At 45.8% G+C, this 20,725-nt stretch overlaps 1 protein-coding gene across 4 annotated transcripts in view; it reads left to right on the forward strand.

Annotated features, from left to right (window-relative positions):
- The window catches only part of MROH1 (maestro heat like repeat family member 1), a 228,522-nt gene extending 208,118 nt beyond the window's left edge, over window positions 1-20,404 (forward strand). For all 4 annotated transcript variants that reach the window (XM_068237842.1, XM_068237840.1, XM_068237843.1 and 1 more), the window contains 7 exons: window positions 3,697-3,843; window positions 3,915-4,103; window positions 6,791-6,946; window positions 7,023-7,157; window positions 10,441-10,543; window positions 15,434-15,499; window positions 19,810-20,404. In XM_068237842.1, the coding sequence (XP_068093943.1) occupies window positions 3,697-3,843; window positions 3,915-4,103; window positions 6,791-6,946; window positions 7,023-7,157; window positions 10,441-10,543; window positions 15,434-15,499; window positions 19,810-19,895 (882 nt within the window). In that variant the 3' untranslated portion in view covers window positions 19,896-20,404. The remainder of the gene's footprint in view (window positions 1-3,696; window positions 3,844-3,914; window positions 4,104-6,790; window positions 6,947-7,022; window positions 7,158-10,440; window positions 10,544-15,433; window positions 15,500-19,809) is intronic.
- Window positions 20,405-20,725: the final 321 nt, after the last annotated feature.

Raw genomic sequence — 20,725 nt, forward strand, 5'->3', positions numbered from 1 at the left:
GGAGGCGGGGCAGCGGGCCTCCTCTGTGGGCCAAGGAAACGGGGCAATGGGCCACCTCCATGGGCCAAGGAAGCGGGGCAGCAGGCCACCTCCTAGGGCCAAGGAAGCTGGGCAGCAGGCCACCTCCTGGGGCCAAGGAAGCGGGGCAGCAGGCCGTCCACTGTAGCTGGTGTCACTAGGTAGCAATCAGCCCTGGCTGCCAGTATGAGACGTCTATATGGGTCATTTCTGATTTAGGATGTGCCTTCACAGCTCTATCTCCTCCAATTATGAACCCCTCAATGTCTGCCTTTAGGTAGTGATTTATTCTGTATGACCATATTATACCGCAGTAGAGAGATGCAGGGGGCTCTACCCTCCACAGCCCAGAACTTTCCAGCATAACACACAAGTTGCATCAGCGCTGAGCGGAGGCCTGGCAGACCGTCCAGAGTTTATGGAAAAATCCATCATGGTGTCCAGCGTCTGTCCCTGGACGGCTGGAAACGGATCTGTAACACGAGTAGCTGAGCAGTTATCTGCTGCTGGAGTGTGCGGACCTGGCCCAGAGCCTCATTTATCACCCCCAGCCCCCTCCCCCGTCTCCCCCATTCCGCCGATACCTCCAGAACTCATTTCCTAAATTACATTACATACAATACACACACAGTGACGCCAGCCCTGACCAGAGCGGCCATACATCAAGTTGTTTCTGTTCTGTGTAGTTCACACCTAAGCATATCTCTAATATATCTGGAGGAGACCTAAAATGTTAGTATATGTTACGTATAGACGTGGATATCTCAACCCAATGCGGCTTTACGGTACAGAAGTCGCCACACAACTTAAAGGACCACTACAGCGAAAAAGTAAGTGGTAAAATCTGACAGAACCGACTGGTTTTGGACTAGTCCATCTCATGGGGAATTCTCTGGGTTTTGTTTGTCTTCAAAAGTACTTCCTCAATGGCAGTTGCGAAGTCTAACTGCCAAAACCGTGTGCAAGGGAGTAGGGAGGCTGGCTGGTGCTATTGAAAACACAGAAAACCCTGAGAATCACCTGTGAGGAGATGGACTAGTCCAAAACCTGTTGGTTCTGTCAAATTTTAACTGCTTACTTTTTTCGCTGGAGTGGTCATTTAAAGTAAACCTTAAGTCATGAAAAAAACAAACCTATTTCCAGTGGGTTGCCTGCTTCCAGGGCAGTTTTTAGGAATAGACAAACCAAGCAGATGCCTGGGTTTGGCAGCTGCTTGAGGGGGGCACCAAGTAGCCTTTCTTAGCAGACTGTGCTTTATGGAATTATTATAAATTGCTAGTTCTATTAAGACAGGGATGAATGGTCATTTTAACACCTAACTACTGATTAACATAACAAATATTGCCTAAATAGCAGAACAATGAATGGTAGGTACTTTTCATGAGCTAATTTGTAATTTTTTTGATTAATGGATTGTTACAACTTTCCAGGACAATAGTCGGTTGGACTATTGTCCTGGAAAGTTGTAACAATCCATCCATCAAAAAAATTACAAATGACCCAGGATTCACACAAACTGTGAAGTACGGTGGCGTAGTGGTTAGCACTCTCGCCTTGCAGCGCTGGGTCCCCGGGTTCAAATCCCATCCTATCTGCACAAAATTTGTATGTTCTTCCAGTGTCTGCGAGGGTTTCCTATGGGCACTCTCACATCCCAAAAACATACAGATACATAAATTGGCTTCCCCGTGTGTGGCCACAAGTGGATTGTTCATGGCTGTTTACCAATCAGGATTCTGGAAGGGGGTATTGTTTAATTTCCACTCAGCCTCTCTCCCACTATAAATGAGGAGGTGCTGCAGTCAATAGGATGAGAGGCTTATGGTAAGTTTTTCTGCAAAAAACAAAAACAAAAAAAAAACAGGGCAAGTCACATGATTATAAAACACAAAGATATTTGGGATTATTTTTAAAGGATACCCAACGTAATATGTGACATTATGATAGACATGTGTATGTACAGTGCCTAGCACACACATAACTAGGCTGTGTTCCTTTTTTCTTTCTCTTCCTGAAAGAGTTACATATCAGGTATGTAAGCGGCTGACTCAGTCCTGACTCAGACAGGAAGTGACTACAGTGTGACCCTTACTGATAAGAAATGCCAACTACAAAACACTTTCCTAGCAGAAAATGGCTTCCGAGAGCAAGAAAGAGGGAAAAAGGGGAATTTCTTATCAGTGAGGGTCACACTGTAGTCACTTCCTGTCAGGAAGTCAGGACTGAGTCAGCCACTTACATACCTGATATTTAACTCTTTCAGGCAGAGAAAAAAAGGAACACCGCATAGTTATTTGTGTGCTAGGCACTGTACAAACACGTCTATCTCATCATGTCACTTCGAGTATTCTTTAAACAAGTATATTAGGCTATAGTAGTTGGTTGAAAATAAAGCACACGCTTTTTTTTCCTTTTTTTTTAACTAGACAATACAATACAATCATTCTGAGTGTTGCTGCGATGGGAGTGAGGAGAGGCGGAGGAAAGGGGGGGGGGGGGGGGCCTCCTGATGTGTTCGGGGTAGATGAGCCAAGACAAGGTGTACTCTACAGAGGCTTTTATTAGAGGTCTCGGTGAGTGAAGTGGGATGACTGCCCTCGCTAATAGCTGCATGCATTATCTTATTCTGTTAGCAGCTCTGCCTCACCTCTGCAGGGATGTTTCCTATAAGCTAGATCAGGAGTCCGCTGAAAGATATCGCAGATCTCCCTGCACAAGCCACAGCCTGTCACGAGAGACTGTGTAGCACGGGGCTGATGTATCAAACAGGTGCAAAGAAAACTGCAGCAGTTGCCAGAGCGGCCGGCCGGTATTCCAATGCTGAATACAGCTGTTATATGCTAATACTCCTGCCTGCATGTAAATTTCATGCACTTTGTAGGCTACTTACAAATGGGCCAATTAAACACTTCCTGATGAATATGATTGGTTTGGTTCCAGGCTGCATTAGATTAGCATGCAAGCCAAAATAATTAGCAAATCATTGACGATATTCAACAGCTAACATCCCCTTCATCTGTACTGAACACGACTCGTTCCTCCTCTCTGTCAAGCTCCTCATTAGCTGCCAATAAACCAGAGAATCTATTTTAAACTCTAAAGTCTAATCTACTATGCTCTCCACAGTCTTGGTGGGGTGGGGGGCGGGGGGTGCTCTGTCCCCAGGATCTCCCCATCCATAGTGAGCATCAAGCTTTGATTTCCAGGGTCCCTTCATCCATTGTGGGTCATTCTGTGTTCCTGGGATCTCCAGTTAAATGGTGGGTACGGAGTGTTCCCTTTTATCTCTCCATCCAATGTGCGTGGGGGGAGGGCTATGCTCCGTCTTTCAGATCTTTCCAACAGTGAGGTCATCTTCTTTGTTTGGGGCTCTCTCTATGTTGACATCAAGCCAACAAACCATTTAGGTGATACCTTTTAATGACTAACTGTGCATCACTTATTGCAAGCTTTGGAACTTCTTCAGGCATTCTACAAAACTGGATTAAAACTATACTGTTCTGTTCCAGTTCTGTACAATGCCTAAAGAAGACTCTCTTAAAGTTTCAAAAACCTGCAATAAACCATGTAGACTTCATCATTAAAGGTATTACCTGAATCAGCATTTGATGTCAGCCTATCTGCTCCTTGACTAACATTGGGCCATACTTCACGCACTCTATTGTCTTCTCTATGCAGCTCCTGCAGAGTAATGACCTCAGTGGACTTGTCTTCGTGGAGCCTCTGATGGAAAACATGACCAGTCGGCTGAAGGACAGCAGTGTCACGGTGCGCATGCTTTCTGTCCGTGGCCTGGGGAACATTGCAACTGGCTACCCGGAGAAGGTAAGTGGCTCGGTTTGAAAAGGTTGCAGGTTTTCATAGATCGTGAGTCATACTAGTCTCTATCTCTTCAGGTGCGCAAACATGGATCTCACCTCATCACCTCCATGATCAATGCCATGGATGACCGAGAGGACCCCGACCATATAGTGACCCAAGAGGCCATGTCAAGCCTTTCCCAGCTCCTCCCCTACGTGGAGGACACAGATATGCACTCGCTCCTCATACATACTGCTATCCGTATACGACCGTTCTTTGACCATGTGAGTCTGAACTGGCTGCCTTGCCAATTCTCGCTATTCCTCATTTACCTTGTGATTCAAGTCTACTCTTTTGCGCTTCTCCATATCCTGATCACGGCCCCTAACTTATTCTGGTCTCTCCTTCCCGCTCTGTTTTGTTGACTACTACATAAAATAGGTCGACCAACTGTGCAAAGTACTAAACTCAATTAAGCGTCATCTCCCCCAGGGGTCGGTCAGATAGGGATATCCGTGATATTTGTAGTATCAAATACAGTATATCCCTAATGAAATAACTATAGTCTTACAAACCTTTTATATAAAAACTAGTCCCCTTAGCCTGTTTAAAAACAGGCTAGGTCTGTCATTACTTCGCGTCGCGCGCCCTGTGATGCCTGCTGTGCGCACACACGCCTGCCCCTTCTGGTCCCGTCTTCCAGCTCTCGGCACCGTCGGCAGTGTCTCTGCGTCTTGTCCCTGCACATGCGCAGTGCTAAAAAACACTCGCACAGGCACAAAAACGGTCACCGAGACACTTGCCAATTCTATATAAAGATGTACTTTTTGTATTTACTGTATATACAAAGAATAAAAAGTTTGCCTATAGGAGGGTTAGGGCCATTTTCCATTGAAGAAAGGGATGCGATGCACCTATAGGGTCACTTCCGCATTGGGAGATTGCAGCACAATGGTTGCAGAACAACCGCGGTGCGAGGTGTCTATGTAGCCGCATTGCACTGCGTGTAATGGAAACGGGCCCTTAGATACTTTTTGTTGTTTGAATATTTGTTATATCAACATAGTTAAGAAGTGACCATCTGAAGTGCATGAAATTCATGAAAGTAAAGAGGAACTTTACCAAAAGATAAAGTATGAGAGGGTACACAAGCTGCAAAATGTACCCGGGCTGTGCTCTAACAGTTAGGCATGGAACCCACTAGGAGCGCGTTTCTGAGCGCTGTGTGATTTCAAAAGCTCTGGCTGATGTAATGCTATGGGTGTGATCCCACTGGAGCGATGTGATTTAAAAAAAATCCCCCATAGCATTGCATTAGCAAGAGCTTTTTCAAATCAACTAGCGCTTAGAAAAGGCTGCTAGTGGGTTTGAGCCCATAATAGAGTTCAAGAAAACACCTGCATACATGAATCGTACAAGAATGCAAACTGTTACATGAGCAGCGGCGTAACTACAAATCATAAGGCACCCCAATATTCACACCCTTTCCCTTGCCTACCCTTAGTGACCCTCGGAACCTGGGGGCCCATCTTGCAAGGGTCCTAAAACAAGTGAAGACATTGGCCTCAATTCACGGAGCATTATCAAACGTTTATCAAACGTTTGATAATTTACCTCATGGGTAAAATCTCATTTTGAATTCACTAAGGTGTTATATATTTGTTGAACATTTTATCAGTAAAACATTCGATAAATATATAACACCTTAGTGAATTTAAAATGAAATTTTTCCCATGAGGTAAATTATCAAACGTTTGATAAAGTGTTTGATAAACGTTTGATAATGCTCCGTGAATTGAGGCCACTGTAATCTCCACATTTACAACAAGTGTAGCCACAAAAACACCTGATCGTAAGAATGGACCTCTTTATCGCAGGGAGTGAAGTAGTAGTTGGGGTTGCAGGAGCTGCTCCCCTTTAGTTACACCCCTGAGTTATACACCACTCTAGATATATACTTTCCTTCTTTATAAGACTTACAGACCCAGCTGGAAACACTAACCGCACCACCAAGCGAATAGGTATAGTAAAGTTGCGGAGGCGGTACCTGAAGTGAGCACTGCGCCAGAAGCCTGCCAGATTTTGGCTGCTGGCAAGGGTCCTGGTGAGCACTGAGCTGCCGTCCTTGGAATAGATCAGCTGTTCATTGTGTGACAAATCAGCTGCTATCCTAGCCTCTCCTGCAGAAAAAATACAGCGTCCTTGTTGGTCAACGGCCCAATATGTAAGTATCAAATATTGCCAGTGATGGGTTTTTTGTGCAATGAACAAGAATGTATGCCCTTCTGGGTCACTGAGTGTTGAATCGTGAACTCTCCATAGCTTTTTTTATATTTTTATCTTTTTTTGCAGTGCAGGAGTCCCCATTGTGCCTGTAATGCAAGACAAAAAGATAGAGCGCACTCAGGGAGCAGTATATAACAGATCAAGTAAGGCTGGAATAATCTCACCTTGTGTAGTAGCTGGCAAGCCCATATAGGTTTGTCCAGCAGCAGGGCTTTTGTCCCTCTAGCCGGTGACTGGGCTTGGCAATTTAGCTGATCCTCCTCTGTCGTAGATAAAACAAGGATCTGCTGGTACTCCTCTGTGAATATCTGCCTGGCCTGTGTGCTTGTTCTGCTATAAGCAGCTGCACTACAGACTGTGGCAGTGAGGGCTGGCAGGCAGCGCTGTTTGAGTGGAGAGCTAAAAAGAAACTCCTGGGTTGTTCTGCAAAGCTATGGAAAAATCACACAGGCAATTAGGAGTATGAGTGGATATGCTGTGTAGCATGCATGCAAGAAAGATAGGCGGCTGCCGTGTAATGATAAAAGGTTTTAATACGCTACACGCGTTTCAGGAGGTCAGATCCTCCTTTCCTCAGGCAAAACAAAACAAAAAAACCATTGTCCCTGTAACCTTCTATATGTGTTATTTGGGATGTTTTGTAAATGGTATCATCCTGATTCAAAACTTCTTGCTTGTATTCCAGGAGCGGGAGGACTTGCGCAGGGCCTCCATCATGCTCTTTGGGAACCTCAGTAAGTTTGTGGCTGGACGGGGAGAGGAGGTCCTCTTTGATCAGATTCTCAATGGTTTGGTAACCCTACTTCTCCATCTGCAGGACCCAAAGCCGGATGTGGTGAAGGTGAGTGTGGCCACAAGTGGTGTGGATGGTAATAACGCCACAGATATGATGGTCATTCATGTTTTGCGTGTTCCAGGCATGCAAGTTTGCTCTGCAGATGTGTGGCCCGAGTCTGAACAACCAGAGTCTGTCGGAGATGTTCCATGCTCACCTACATCCGGACCGAGGCCTACACTACGGAGAGTTTATGAATAATGTCTGCAGACACATGGTGAGACACTATGTAAAGCATACATGAGATCCTCAGAAGGGAGCAAAGGCTGCCCTTATCTGTGATTTCAAGGAAGGGAGAGTGCACAATAGAGCATCTATATTGGTGATGGACAAAGCAGCATACATTTGATTTTTATTTTCATAACTTTTTATGTAGGGGGGGGGGGGTACATGCAAATGTTGATTTATGGAGAATTGGAGGGAAAAGTCACTTTAAAGGTGCGCATTACCGGTACAATATTTCCTTCAGATCCAATCTTTCTATGTGATTTTTATGATCAAATTTTTTAAATTGATGTAAAACAATTGTTTGGTCGATTGGAAAAGGGAAAAAAACCAATCCAATACAGGTAGTCCCTGGTTAACGAACGAGTTTGGGACTGTAGGTTCGTTCTCAACCTGAATCTGTTCTTAAGTCGTAACACTGTGCCTTCACTGTCCCCTGTGTCCCCCCCCCCCCCCCCCCCCCCCCTCTGTGTCACCTCTGCCCTCTGTACCCGCTTTTACAAGTTTAAAAGCCATTTTTTCTTAGATTTTTTTTTCCACTATAACAAAAGGTCCTGAATATCTTGTACTGTATGCTTCCCAGGTCTAAGACCTTATATCAACATTTTATACACAAGCAAGGTTGGGAAGAAAAACTAAATCAACTGAAATTATCAATTTATCAAAATTAATTATTTATAAATCCATGATAAAAGATTTAAAATTTAACCACAGCGCAAACACATGATAAAAGATGCATTAATCTGATATCCACTATTCCAGCCACCCGGGCCCGAGTTAGCGACTGTCCATGACTCGTCAGTCAAATGGAAGATAGAACCATGATTATCCAGAAAAAAGTTGCATACTGTATATGTGCGCACAATGAAAAATAACTGCACTCTTGAATAGCCTATAGAGATTCCCAGCAGTCAGTGCGATGTTAATAATCCACTTTTTCCTCTGTAGTGGTTAAAATAGAGCCTGGTTCACCAAAGTAGTTCCTTGGGCAACATAGGACATATATTTGAAAGAGGTCCCAGAGTCTCTGACCACATATATTGTTAACACTGTATTTATTCCTCTATATTGGTCAATTGTATATTGTCCGTCAGGAAAATTCCTTATGCAGTTGCGACCATAAGAGGACAAGATTCATCAGAGATATTGCACCTGGACCCTTGTATCGCCATTTGTGAAAGTCCCAGGACAAAGTTCAACACAGATATTACACCTGGACCTTTTTAGCGCCACCTGCAGAGGTTCCAGAGTCAACATATATCAGGCAGAGTCACATAATTCCAGCACATTTAACATGCTATATTTGATCATAATGGAAACATCCCAAGGGTCCAGGTGCAATATCTTGTCCTCTTATGGTCGCAACTGCATAAGGAATTTTCCTGGCGGACAATATACAATTGACCAATATAGAGGAATAAATACAGTGTTAACAATATACTGTATGTGGTCAGAGACTCTGGGACCTCTTTCAAATATATGTCCTATGTTGCCCAAGGAACTACTTTGGTGAACCAGGCTCTATTTTAATCACTACAGAGGAAAAAGTGGATTATTAACATCGCACTGACTGCTGGGAATCTCTATAGGCTATTCAAGAGTGCAGTTATTTTTCATTGTGCGCACATATACAGTATGCAACTTTTTTCTGGATAATCATGGTTCTATCTTCCATGTGACTGACGAGTCATGGGCAGTCGCTAACTCGGGCCCGGGTGGCTGGAATAGTGGATATCAGATTAATGCATCTTTTATCATGTGTTTGCGCTGTGGTTACATTTTAAATCTTTTATCATGGATTTATAAATAAATAATTAATTTTGATAAATTGATCATTTCAGTTGATTTAGTTTTTCTTCCCAACCTTGCTTGTGTATAACTTTTTTTTTTATTGACTTTCTGAAAAACTACAAGTCCAATTTGAAACCTTTTTTTTGACTTGTTCCCATGGAAACACAGAATCCATGAGGTTCGTATCGGAGGGGCCGTTCGTAAGTCGGGGACTACCTGTAGTTGGATTTTATGATCAAATTGGAATGTAAAACCTTCTTAAACCGGTCCGTTTATAGGAACAATCAGTAATTTCCTTCTGATTCGTTTTGATCGTTCAAATCGTGTGAAAAGATTAAATCTGAAGGAAACATTAATGGGCATCTTAAGGGGAACCGAAAGCTATCTCGTGTCCCCTTTGGCACTCATGTATACCCCCCATTACCTCTGGGTTCACTGTCACTTTAAAATATTAATTTTTTTTCAAATGGTAATCAACTGCTCTTAAAGAGGACCTGAACTCAGAACTTCCTCTCTGCTCTAAAAGATAAGCACTAGCTTAATAACCTTTAAAGAAAAACATTTATTTGTTACAGGTGATATAAATCCTCCAATAAATCTGCAGTGTTTCTACTGCATGGTTTCATGGAAGCAGACATAGGGCTAACATCTTGTGTTTTCACATTAGCTGTTTCTGCCGAATTTTTGTGTGGACACAGCTGAAAGATCAAATTACACTTGTGATTACTTATAGATGAGGGGGAATTAGACAGGCTCTTCTCTCTAAAAACACACACGCATTTCTCTGTTTTCCTTGTGCCCTGTGCAAGAGTTCGGGTCCACTTTAAATGTGTTATGGTAATGAGGACCCCTATATCGGTACACAGTGGTGGCTGGATAGTGTAATGGTTAAGGGCTCTGCCTCTGACACAGGTGACCTGGGTTCGAATCTCGGCTCTGCTTGTTCAGTAAGCCAGCACCTATTCAGTAGGAGACCTTGGGCAAGTCTCCCTAACACTGCTCCTGCCTATAGCGTGTGTCCTAGTGGCTGCAGCTCTGGCGCTTTGAGTCTGCCAGGAGAAAGGCGCGATATAGATGTTCTGTGTCTGTGTGTACACTACACTGCTGTTAACAGACTATCATAGGTGCATCTGGCTTAACACCTGGATAGGCCATTGGGAATGTAAAACATAGAAAAGTACTATAAAAAAGTGTTGTTGTTTTTTTTTTTTTTATAGCAACTTTTGTACTTAACCAGTGCTTTCTAGAGTGATTTTCGGGGAATTTTGACCCAGCATTCGTGGGATGGAATTGCTCCTAAAATGCTACGTGGTTACAATTTTAGCAAATCTCACGCCTGTGGACTCATCAGCATAGGCTTGCCCTTGTGAAGTGCTTTTGCAAGCACTTGGCTAATACAAGCCTATGCATATGATTTCACAACAGCATAAATGGAAAAGTGCTCTAGTGAGCCCCGGTTCTCAATATCTCTTTTTTTACCCCAGGTACAAGGGTATTCCGACTTGACACCCCGATTAATCCAGACCAACGTCACTTACTTCAAGAGTGCCTGGCCTGAAATCCGAGCAGCCGCCCCCATGTTTATAGGTATGTTATGGCAAATAAAAACTTGCTACAGGAAGGGTCAGATTTGGAAATAATGAGCTGCTCCCAGAAAAGGGTTACCTAGAAATTGGGAAGTGTGTTCCTGCCACTGCAGGATGGCACACAGAAGGGAGCATGCACTTCTAACTGCAGGGTAACACAGAATGGTGTACAACCAGCTCACTTCAAGATGACATGCACAGAAAAGAATGAATTCCTCTCCCTGCAGGATGACATACACAGAAGGGAGTGGCTCCTCTCCCTGCAGGAGGACATACACAGAAGGGAGTGGGCTCCTCTATCTGCAGGATGACAGACACAGAAGGGAGTGGGCTCCTCTATCTGCAGGATGACAGACACAGAAGGGAGTGGCTCCTCTCCCTACAGTATGACATACACTGAAGGGACTGGCTCCTCTGCCTGCAGGATGACGGACACAGAAGGGAGTGGCTCCTCTCCCTGCAGGATGGCACACAGAAGGGAGCATGCACTTCTCACTGCAGGGTATCACAGAATGGTGTACAACCAGCTCACTTCAAGATGACATACACAGAAAAGAATGAATTCCTCTCCCTGCAGGATGACATACACAGAAGGGAGTGGCTCCTCTCCCTGCAGGAGGACATACGCAGAAGGGAGTGGGCTCCTCTCCCTGCAGGATGACAGACACAGAAGGGAGTGGCTCCTCTCCCTGCAGGAGGACATACACAGAAGGGAGTGGGCTCCTCTACCTGCAGGATGACAGACACAGAAGGGAGTGGCTCCTCTCCCTACAGTATGACATACACTGAAGGGAGTGGCTCCTCTCCCTACAGGATGACATACACTGAAGGGAGTGGCTCCTCTCCCTGCAGGATTACAGACACAGAAGGGAGTGGGCTCCTCTCCCTACAGGATGACATACACTGAAGGGAGTGGCTCCTCTCCCTGCAGGATTACAGACACAGAAGGGAGTGGGGCTCCTCTCCCTACAGGATGACATACACTGAAGGGAGTGGCTCCTCTCCCTGCAGGATGACAGACACAGAAGGGAGTGGCTCCTCTCCCTGCAGGATTACAGACACAGAAGGGAGTGGGCTCCTCTCCCTGCAGGATGACATACACAGAAGGGAGTGGCTCCTCTCCCTGCAGGAGGACATACACAGAAGGGAGTGGCTCCTCCCCCTACAGTATGACATACACTGAAGGGACTGGCTCCTCTGCCTGCAGGATGACAGACACAGAAGGGAGTGGCTCCTCTCCCTGCAGGATGACATACACTGAAGGGAGTGGCTCCTCTCCCTACAGGATGACATACACTGAAGGGAGTGGCTCCTCTCCCTGCAGGATTACAGACACAGAAGGGAGTGGGCTCCTCTCCCTACAGGATGACATACACTGAAGGGAGTGGCTCCTCTCCCTGCAGGATTACAGACACAGAAGGGAGTGGGGCTCCTCTCCCTACAGGATGACATACACTGAAGGGAGTGGCTCCTCTCCCTGCAGGATGACAGACACAGAAGGGAGTGGCTCCTCTCCCTGCAGGATGACAGACACAGAAGGGAGTGGGCTCCTCTCCCTGCAGGATGACATACACTGAAGGGAGTGGCTTCTCTCCCTGCAGGATGACATACACAGAAGGGAGTGGCTCCTCTCCCTGCAGGATGACAGACACAGAAGGGAATGGGCTCTTCTCCATGCAGGATGACAGATAGAGGGGAGTAGCGCCTCTTCCTGCAGGATGGCTGACACACAATGGAGTGGGCTCCTGTCTGCAAGATGACAGACACTACAGGATGATGTACACATAATAGGATGGGCTGCAACTTGACAGTCCACATGATTGTAAGATGATGCATACCGATGGAAGTGCGCCTCCTAACTGCAGGATGACACAACAATGGGCACGTGCCCTTGCCTGCAGGATGACACATACCAATGTTAGTGTGCCTCCTAACTGCAGGATGACATAACGATGTGAGCGTGCCTCCTGATTGCAAAATGACATGGAAAACCTATCAGTTTCCTGTCCATTCAGAAGCTGACATTGAAAGAAGTTTACTGAGTGGGGGTTTCCTGCTTCCAGAGCACACAGGCACATGTGCAGGGACACCAGACAGCCTCTAATGATGCATCTACCTAAAAACTCAGTATGTCAATCTCCTCCGGACACCATGCGGCTTCTGTGTCCGGAAGAGACATGCGGGGAAACACAAGTTATATTTTGGGTCTCATTGTTTGTACAGAGATCTAGCTTTAACTTACTGCAGTACTGGAACAAATGCATGGTCATCACAGCATGCTGACTGGGTTAGTATCAGCTGCAGGACTCACTGTAATGAATGAGGCCTTCCTCAGCTGGTGGCCCATGTGCCGGGTCTGAGTCACTGCTGTAGCTGGGACTCGTATCAGGCGCAGGGCACAGGTGAGAAAATGCTCATTCATTACTTGTCTACATTATGCTTGTGGCAGCCCTGATCCTGGCTGCCTGGTGTGGTCTCCTGTGGTGCAGCGCTGTCAGTAGGTGGCCTGCTGTTACTGCTTTTTCTTCATTAGGAAGCCAGGTGGCTTTATGTCTTCTGTAGAAGTAACCCAGTTTTTCTCTATCGCTCATGATAAATCGCCATGTCTTCTATGAAGAAGCTGTGCTTTGAATCATGCAGCCTCTGTAGAACCAATAGGGTATCTCCCATCTGAAGATGTAATAACGAAATAAATGCATTGTTTTCTCCAAACCCCGTATTATACAAGGGTAATGCAACAAGAATTGGCTGGTTAGGTTTGGGGGGAGGGGGGGGGGGGATTTAAAGTTAACCAAGCGACATTTTTAGAAAAGAACAGGGGGGTGGGGGTGTATGAGGTAGATTTTACAGAAGTCAGAGATGCTATCTTCACACCTTCCCCTGGATAAATAATGGGCAGCTACAATGGGAGGGGGGAATATGGCAGCTGCTATGGCTATTAAAACACAGCTTTTTTTAAGGGAACCGCGCATTTTTCCCTGGTTTCTGTTTGTATCAAATGATCTTTGGAGATAAAGCAAGTAAGAGGATGTTAAAACATATGGCGCATTGTTTCTGACACGCTACAGCTACTTAAGTGGGATTTTACTTAAAATTATGTTTTGCTTTAAAAAAAAATGTAACCACCGTCAAAAAACAAGACTAATCTGATATCATTTGATTGCATATTTATACCTCACTGAAGTGGACTGATATCCTTAAAGGATGCTGGACAACTTAGCAGTTAGACTTGTAATTAACTAATTATTAAGCAGTCAAAAATAGTTATTTCCCATAGCAAGACTGTAGGGTAGGATGACAGAGGGTATGCTTCCATGGCAGGATGGTGCTGTAGGATACCAGATAAAAGGCTGCCATGGAAGGATGGTAGTGTAAGATGACAAAGGGTAGGCTGCTATCGAGGAATGGTAGTGCAGGATGACAAAGGGTAGGCTGCCATGGCAGGACTGTAGTTTAGGATGACAGCAGGTAGGGCTGCCATGGCAGGATGGTAGTGCAGGATGACAGAGGGTAGGCTGCCATGGTAGGATTGTAGTGTAGGATGACAGAGGGCAAGCTGTCGTGGCAGGATAGTACTGTAGAATGACAGAGTGTAGACCACAACAGAATGGTAGTGTAGGGTGACAGAGGGTAGGCTGCCATGGCAGGATGGTGGTAGCAGCAGCCAGAGGGAAGACTGTCGTGGCAGGATGGTAGTGTAGGATGACAGAGGGTAAGCTGTTATGGGAGGATGGTAGTGTAGAATGACAGAGGGTAAGCTGTTATGGGAGGATGGTAGTGTAGAATGACAGAGGGTAAGCTGCTATGGGAGGATGGTAGTGTAGGATGACAGAGGGTAAGCTGTTATGGGAGGATGGTAGTGTAGAATGACAGAGGGTAAGCTGCTATGGGAGGATGGTAGTGTAGGATGACAGAGGGTAAGCTGTTATGGGAGGATGGTAGTGTAGAATGACAGAGGGTAAGCTGCTATGGGAGGATGGTAGTGTAGGATGACAGAGGGTAAGCTGTTATAGGAGGATGGTAGTGTAGAATGACAGAGGGTAAGCTGTTATGGGAGGATGGTAGTGTAGAATGACAGAGGGTAAGCTGTTATGGGAGGATGGTAGTGTAGAATGACAGAGGGTAAGCTGTTATGGGAGGATGGTAGTGTAGAATGACAGAGGGTAAGCTGTTATGGGAGGATGGTAGTGTAGAATGACAGAGGGTAAGCTGTTATGGGAGGATGGTAGTGTAGAATGACAGAGGGAAGGCTGCCATGGCAGGATGGTAGTGTAGAATGACAAGGTAGACCATAGCAGGATGGTAGTGTAGGATGACAGAAGGTAGACCATAGCAGGATGGCAGTGTAGCATGACAGAAGGTAGACCATAGCAGGATGGCAGTGTAGGATGACAGAAGGTAGACCATAGCAGGATGGTAGTGTAGGATGACAGAAGGTAGACCATAGCAGGATGGTAGTGTAGGATGACAGTAGGTAGACCATAGCAGGATGGTAGTGTAGGATGACAGAGGTATGCTACCATGGCAGGACGGTAGTATAGGATGACAGAGGGATAGCTGCCATGGCAGGACGATGATGTTGGATGACAGAAGGGTAGGCTGCCATGGCAGGATGGTATTGTAGGCTGCCATGGCAGGACGGTAGTGTAGGAGGACAGTGGGTAGGCTGTCATGGCAGGACTGTAGTGTAGGATGATAGAGGGTAGGCTGCATGGCAGGATGGTAGAGTAGGATGACAGAGCTTAGGCTGCCATGGCAGGACGGTGGTGTAGGTTGACAGTGGGTAGGCTGCCATGGCAGGATGGTATTGAGTTAAATTGCCTATTCCAGTCATGGCTGACAGCAGTTTGCTCCTCCCTTTGCTGTGTATAATGCTGTGTGTTGTCCGCAGGGTTCCTTGTGCTGCACATGCAGAAGGATGAATGTAAATCGGTGGACATGGATCATTTGGTGACCTGTAAGTCTCCTGTTATGATTTTACTGTATAAATGGGCTTCACACACATTTTTGTCCCTACATTCCGCATATCTGCTTGTTTCTTCAGGGGTCTTGGATCGTGCTGAGTCGATGACCCCTGAGGGATGACCTGCTAATTATTCTGAATTGATACAGATTTTATGCAAATACTGAATTTTCAATCTCTGTATATAACTGGAGTTGTGATTATCACAAAAATGACATTACTTTAGATCAAAGGCAGACAGGACAATTGTGTTAGCAATAATCAGTTGGGAAACTGGCAGAATAAGTAAAACCTGAGTGTAGTTTCACTTTAATCCTATGACCATGTCCTCTCTCTTATAACTGAAGGAAAAATCAGTTACATGTGTGCATGTTCGATCTATTTGAATATTTTTGCACATCTCATCAATATATTAGTGGGCAGATTTCACATCGTCACCCACTCTGCAACTAAATTGGGAGGTTCACCTGTAGCTACCACCAGCAATGCCAAGAGACCAGAGGACTGCCAGGCCAAGGCGGCAGCACAGAGGTGCCAGCTACCCTTTAAACTTGGCCACCCACAGCGGTCTCTATCCAGTACGGTGGCCCCTGATATCCTTCCCTTCTCAGCTAGAAGTGGTATACTTGCAGGAACTTTGATTGGCTTTGTGAACACCTGTTCCAATTTGCCTGTATGCGCATTGTCAAGTGAGAGATGCGTATCTACGCCCTTGACCCAGAGACAAAGTTTACAGGGGCATGGATAAGTGTGAGTGGCAGATAAAGGACCAAGAGCACGAAAAATGTTAAGATTTAATTTGATGGCTTTTGGACTAGGCCATTTTCTCATGGGGGATTTTCAGTATTTCCATTATACAAAAGCACTCCCTGGAAAGAATCTATATATACATGCCGGCCAGCCTCCCTGCATAATGTGCACTATTTTGGCAGTTGGACCCGGCTTCTGACGTTCAGTAAGTGCTTTTGAAAAAATAAATAAACCCTGGTGCCTGAGGAAGTCATGAGGACATAGACCATTCTAAATCCTTTACAAGCTATTGTAAGCGACATTGATGTAGGAAAAAAAATGATGATGAATTTTACTCTGGAACAAATGTACATTTTATATGAATACATTTTAAATATTTCCGTTTTTAGGGACACAGGTCCTTTAGCTGTCTCCCCTCTAAATCCTGATTTCTGCCATACAGTTGTGGTGATCTGAGGCCAAGGAGGGTTTCTGGTCATAGGACTACTTTGTAGAGCACTTACCCAGTGAAAGGAGCACAGTATAAGCACTGGTTACAGGTTACTTTGCTGTACTCAGTGCAGTTCCTCCTCACCCGATGCTGCTGCTGATCTGCTGTGTGATTATTGCTTTACATATATATGTATGTACAGAGGTGAATGCTTCTCGCTTCCTATATATCTGGCTGTAGTTTATACAGTGATGGAGGATGAGGAGATTTACAGCTGTGTAACCTGTTCAGGCCCCCCGGGGACCCCCTGACATGAGTGTGGGGGTGGAGGAAGCATAGTGAGCTCATTAAACAGTCTGTGCCGCTAACGTGCAGACGGATCTGTGCGAGTTCCCTGTAGAATGCGAGTAAACAGCTACTGGAAGTGGAGCAGCCCAGAGAGGACGAGTCCGGGACCAGCGCCAGGGACGGCGGGCGGAGGGGGGGGGGGGGGGGGGGGAGAGGTGCACCGCCAACTCTGACAGCACAAAGAGCCGGAGGGGGATAGAAATGAGAGTATGGGGCGGCCGGCCAATTGTAGGGGTAACAAAACTCCGGAACAGAAGAGCTGCAGTCACTGGGGCGGAACAGATAGACGGGGAGCTTATTTATGATACAGTCATCTCCAGGACTTCTATGTACAGCTTTATTATTTTTTTCTAAACAGTTTTCCATACTGTTGATGGATAACATCGGAAAATGCTGACTTGTTTGTATCATGAGGGAAATTTCAATAACTCCTACTTAGAATGTCTCAAGTTTACTTTAAAGTTTACCAGAGACAACAAAGAAAGGTTTGATACTTACCAGGGGCTTCCTCCAGCCCCATAAGCACCGTTGAGTCCCTGACCATCCTCCCAAGTGCCTCTGTTCTCCAACTATCAGTCCTGATAATCCGGCTCAGTCGCGTCAAGTTAGGGTCTTCTGAGCCAGATTACCGGGACGGATAGCTGGAGAACGGAGGCACTCTGGAGGACGGGGAGGGACTCAGTGGTGCTTATGGGGCTGGAGGAAGCCCCAGGTTAGTATCTAATCTTTATTGTAGTCTAAGCTTTACTTTACCCTCCCTGGCGGTATTATTATTTCCATATTTTAGGGTCTTTACCATGTTTCAGACCCTAAAATCGGGAAAAAAATCATGGCGCCAGATTGTCTGCAGCAGCCCCAGCTCTCACTCACCTCCCTGGGCTCCAGCGCTGCAATTTTCCCTCCGTCCTCCGGGTGGCGCTGTAACACTGTAGTGAAATTGCAGACGGCGATCTCACCAGAGTGATTCAGAGCCTCGGAGGATAGGAAGCAGAACGGCTACCTAAATCTGGATCCCCAGGGAGGTGAGTAAATACACCCATTGCGCTCCATTGAACCTCCGGCGGCTAGCCTGAGCGTATCTCAGGATTACCACCAGGGAGGTTAATGTAATGCTCTAAGTTAAAAGGATTTTATACTTACATGGGGCTTCCTCCAGCCCCCTGTGGTCCGTTGGCTCCCTCTGTGTCAGTCCGGTCCCCTCCATTGCACCTCAGCGGAGTCCACAATCAAGCTGGGTTGCAGGCCACTAGGCATGCGCAGTCCCGGCCACGTGCAACCAGGGGTGGGCCTTCGAGTCCAGAAGGACTTGAACACGGAATTCAAATGAAGTATAATTGCTTCACTTGTGACTACAGGCAGCGGGGCGTTAACTTACCCATACGGGGACGTCTGCGTTCCATTACGCGTCATAGGCGGAATGGAAATAATGAAAGCCACGTTCCATGACTCACTTTTGCGCTTCCTCTTTCAAGCCGAAAGTAGGAAGCACGGTAGTGGGTCATGGAACGCGGCTTTCATTATGCCTATGATGCGTAATGGAACGCGGACGTCCCTAAGACTTTTGGGTAAGTTAACTCCCCGCTGCCTGTGGTCACACCTGAAGTCATTATACTTCTTTTGAATTCCAAATTCGAGTCCTGGACTGGAAAGCCCACCCCTGTGTGCTACTTTCAATCTCATTCCTGTGTCAGTTAATACCGTAACTGCCCTTGTTTTTTCCTAACTGCACATGCGCATAATACTCTTGGCAATGGGATGGTATTCAAGTGGTGTGTGTGCGCCCATGACTGGCTCAGTTGGGGACTTTAGTGGGCTAATAGTGGCGGAACAGAGGGGCCTGGTAGGACTAAGCAGGTTATTCCGGTGCTAAAGGTGGGCACCATAACAGCACTAGTGCTATGCTGCACGTCGCACGCAAGAATAATTTGGGGATCACCAGACCCCGAATCACATCTCCCTCTGAGTTGCTACAACTTGGAGGGGGAATGGCATTTAACTAAGGATTTGAGCGGCAGCACAGTGAGCTGTCATTTGGCTCATGTTGCACCCAGCTCACCGGTGGCGCCATAATACTTATGCTGGTAGGATGGGTAGCTGGCCAATAGGAGCAGCTTAGTGAGTGAGGGAGGAAGGGGCGGGCACAATTTACAACTGAGGCTGAAGTCTAACTCTGTAAACATTTGGGCTCACATTCAGAAGAGAGTACTGCCCAACAGTTGTAGCCATTTCTGCTGCTGTACCTTCCAATGTTAAAGGATGCTTGAAGTGAGAGGAATACGGAGGCTGCCATATTTATTTCCATTTAAACAATACCAGTTGCCTGGCAATGCTTCTAATCTTTCGCACATCAGTAGTGTCTGACACAGCATGCTTGCTTCAGGTGTGTGATTCAGACTTCTGTCAGAAACTTATGATCTGCTGCATGCTTGTTTAGAGTCTATGAGTAAAAGTATTAGAGACACAGGATCAGCAGGACAGCCAGGCAACTAGTATTGTTTAAAAGGAAATGGCTATGGCAGCCTCCATATCCCTCTGTTCAAATGTGCTTTAAATAACTAGAGGAGCAGGCATAAGATACATGTATATATAGGTGGACTGATGTGAGAGACTTCCTAAACATTTGTCACACGGTGGAATTTCTAGCTTCAACATGAAAAGCTCAATCCAGTCAAATCTGGACCTCCAGTGTCCCAATTGTTACAGCAGATGTGTTTTGGGTGTGAACTTCCTCATTATGTTGTCCAATGTGATGATGACTTTCTCTGTCTCTCCCCAGCACTGATTGTCCTGCTGAAGGATCCAGTCCCGTCTGTGCGCATAAAAGCGTCAGAGACCATGGGTCGCCTGGTGAAGTTTGTCTGATTTGGGTCCGTCCTGCACATTCGTGGTCACAGACTTGGAAATCCATACTGTTACATTCCAAATGTCACTTCTGTCACCAGCTTATCTTGTTCCACCTCACTATTCTTGTCCTCCGTGTCACACCCAAGTATTAGCAGTCATTCAAATCAGGGGAAGATGTGGGACCCATAAATTCATGTCCTGGGTGTCTGGAAACCAGCACAAGTCCAAGAGAGGCACGGCGCTGATGTCCTCCTACTAGAATGATGTTGTATAATGACTGATGGGCAGCGGACTTGAGGGTTTCTTTTTATTTCTGGTTGGCTCACTGTGGACTGGATTCTCATGGAAGGTCCACGCTGAAGGACCACGATATGTTCCTTACTACTGTTATTTATATGGAGACTCCTCAGAGGTGGTGGTGGTGTATATTTGGCTTTATGCAATTGTATACTTGAATTTGTTGGGCTTTTCTACGCTTTACAGAATATGAATGGTCCTGGAAACATGACGGGAAGTTATTTTTCACATACTTGTGTGGTGGTGTTTTTTTCTTTCAATTTTGCTGGTGTGTAATGCGAACTAAGGAAAGATTACTAAATTTAGTTAAAGGACCACTATCGTGAAACTCATAAAATTTTTAAGTACATGTAAACGCATACAAATAAGTACCATACATGTCTTCCAGAGTTAAATGAGCTATAAATTGCTTTTCTCCTATGTTTTTGTCACTTACAGTAGATGGTAAAATCTGACAGGTTTTGGAATAGCCCATCTATTCATGGGGGGGTTCTCAGGGTTTTTTTTTTTTATCTTCAAAAGCACTTAGTGAATGGCAGTTGCGCCGTCCA

The sequence above is a fragment of the Hyperolius riggenbachi genome, chromosome 5, assembly GCF_040937935.1.
Source record: "Hyperolius riggenbachi isolate aHypRig1 chromosome 5, aHypRig1.pri, whole genome shotgun sequence".
In the NCBI taxonomy this organism is placed as follows: domain Eukaryota; kingdom Metazoa; phylum Chordata; class Amphibia; order Anura; family Hyperoliidae; genus Hyperolius; species Hyperolius riggenbachi.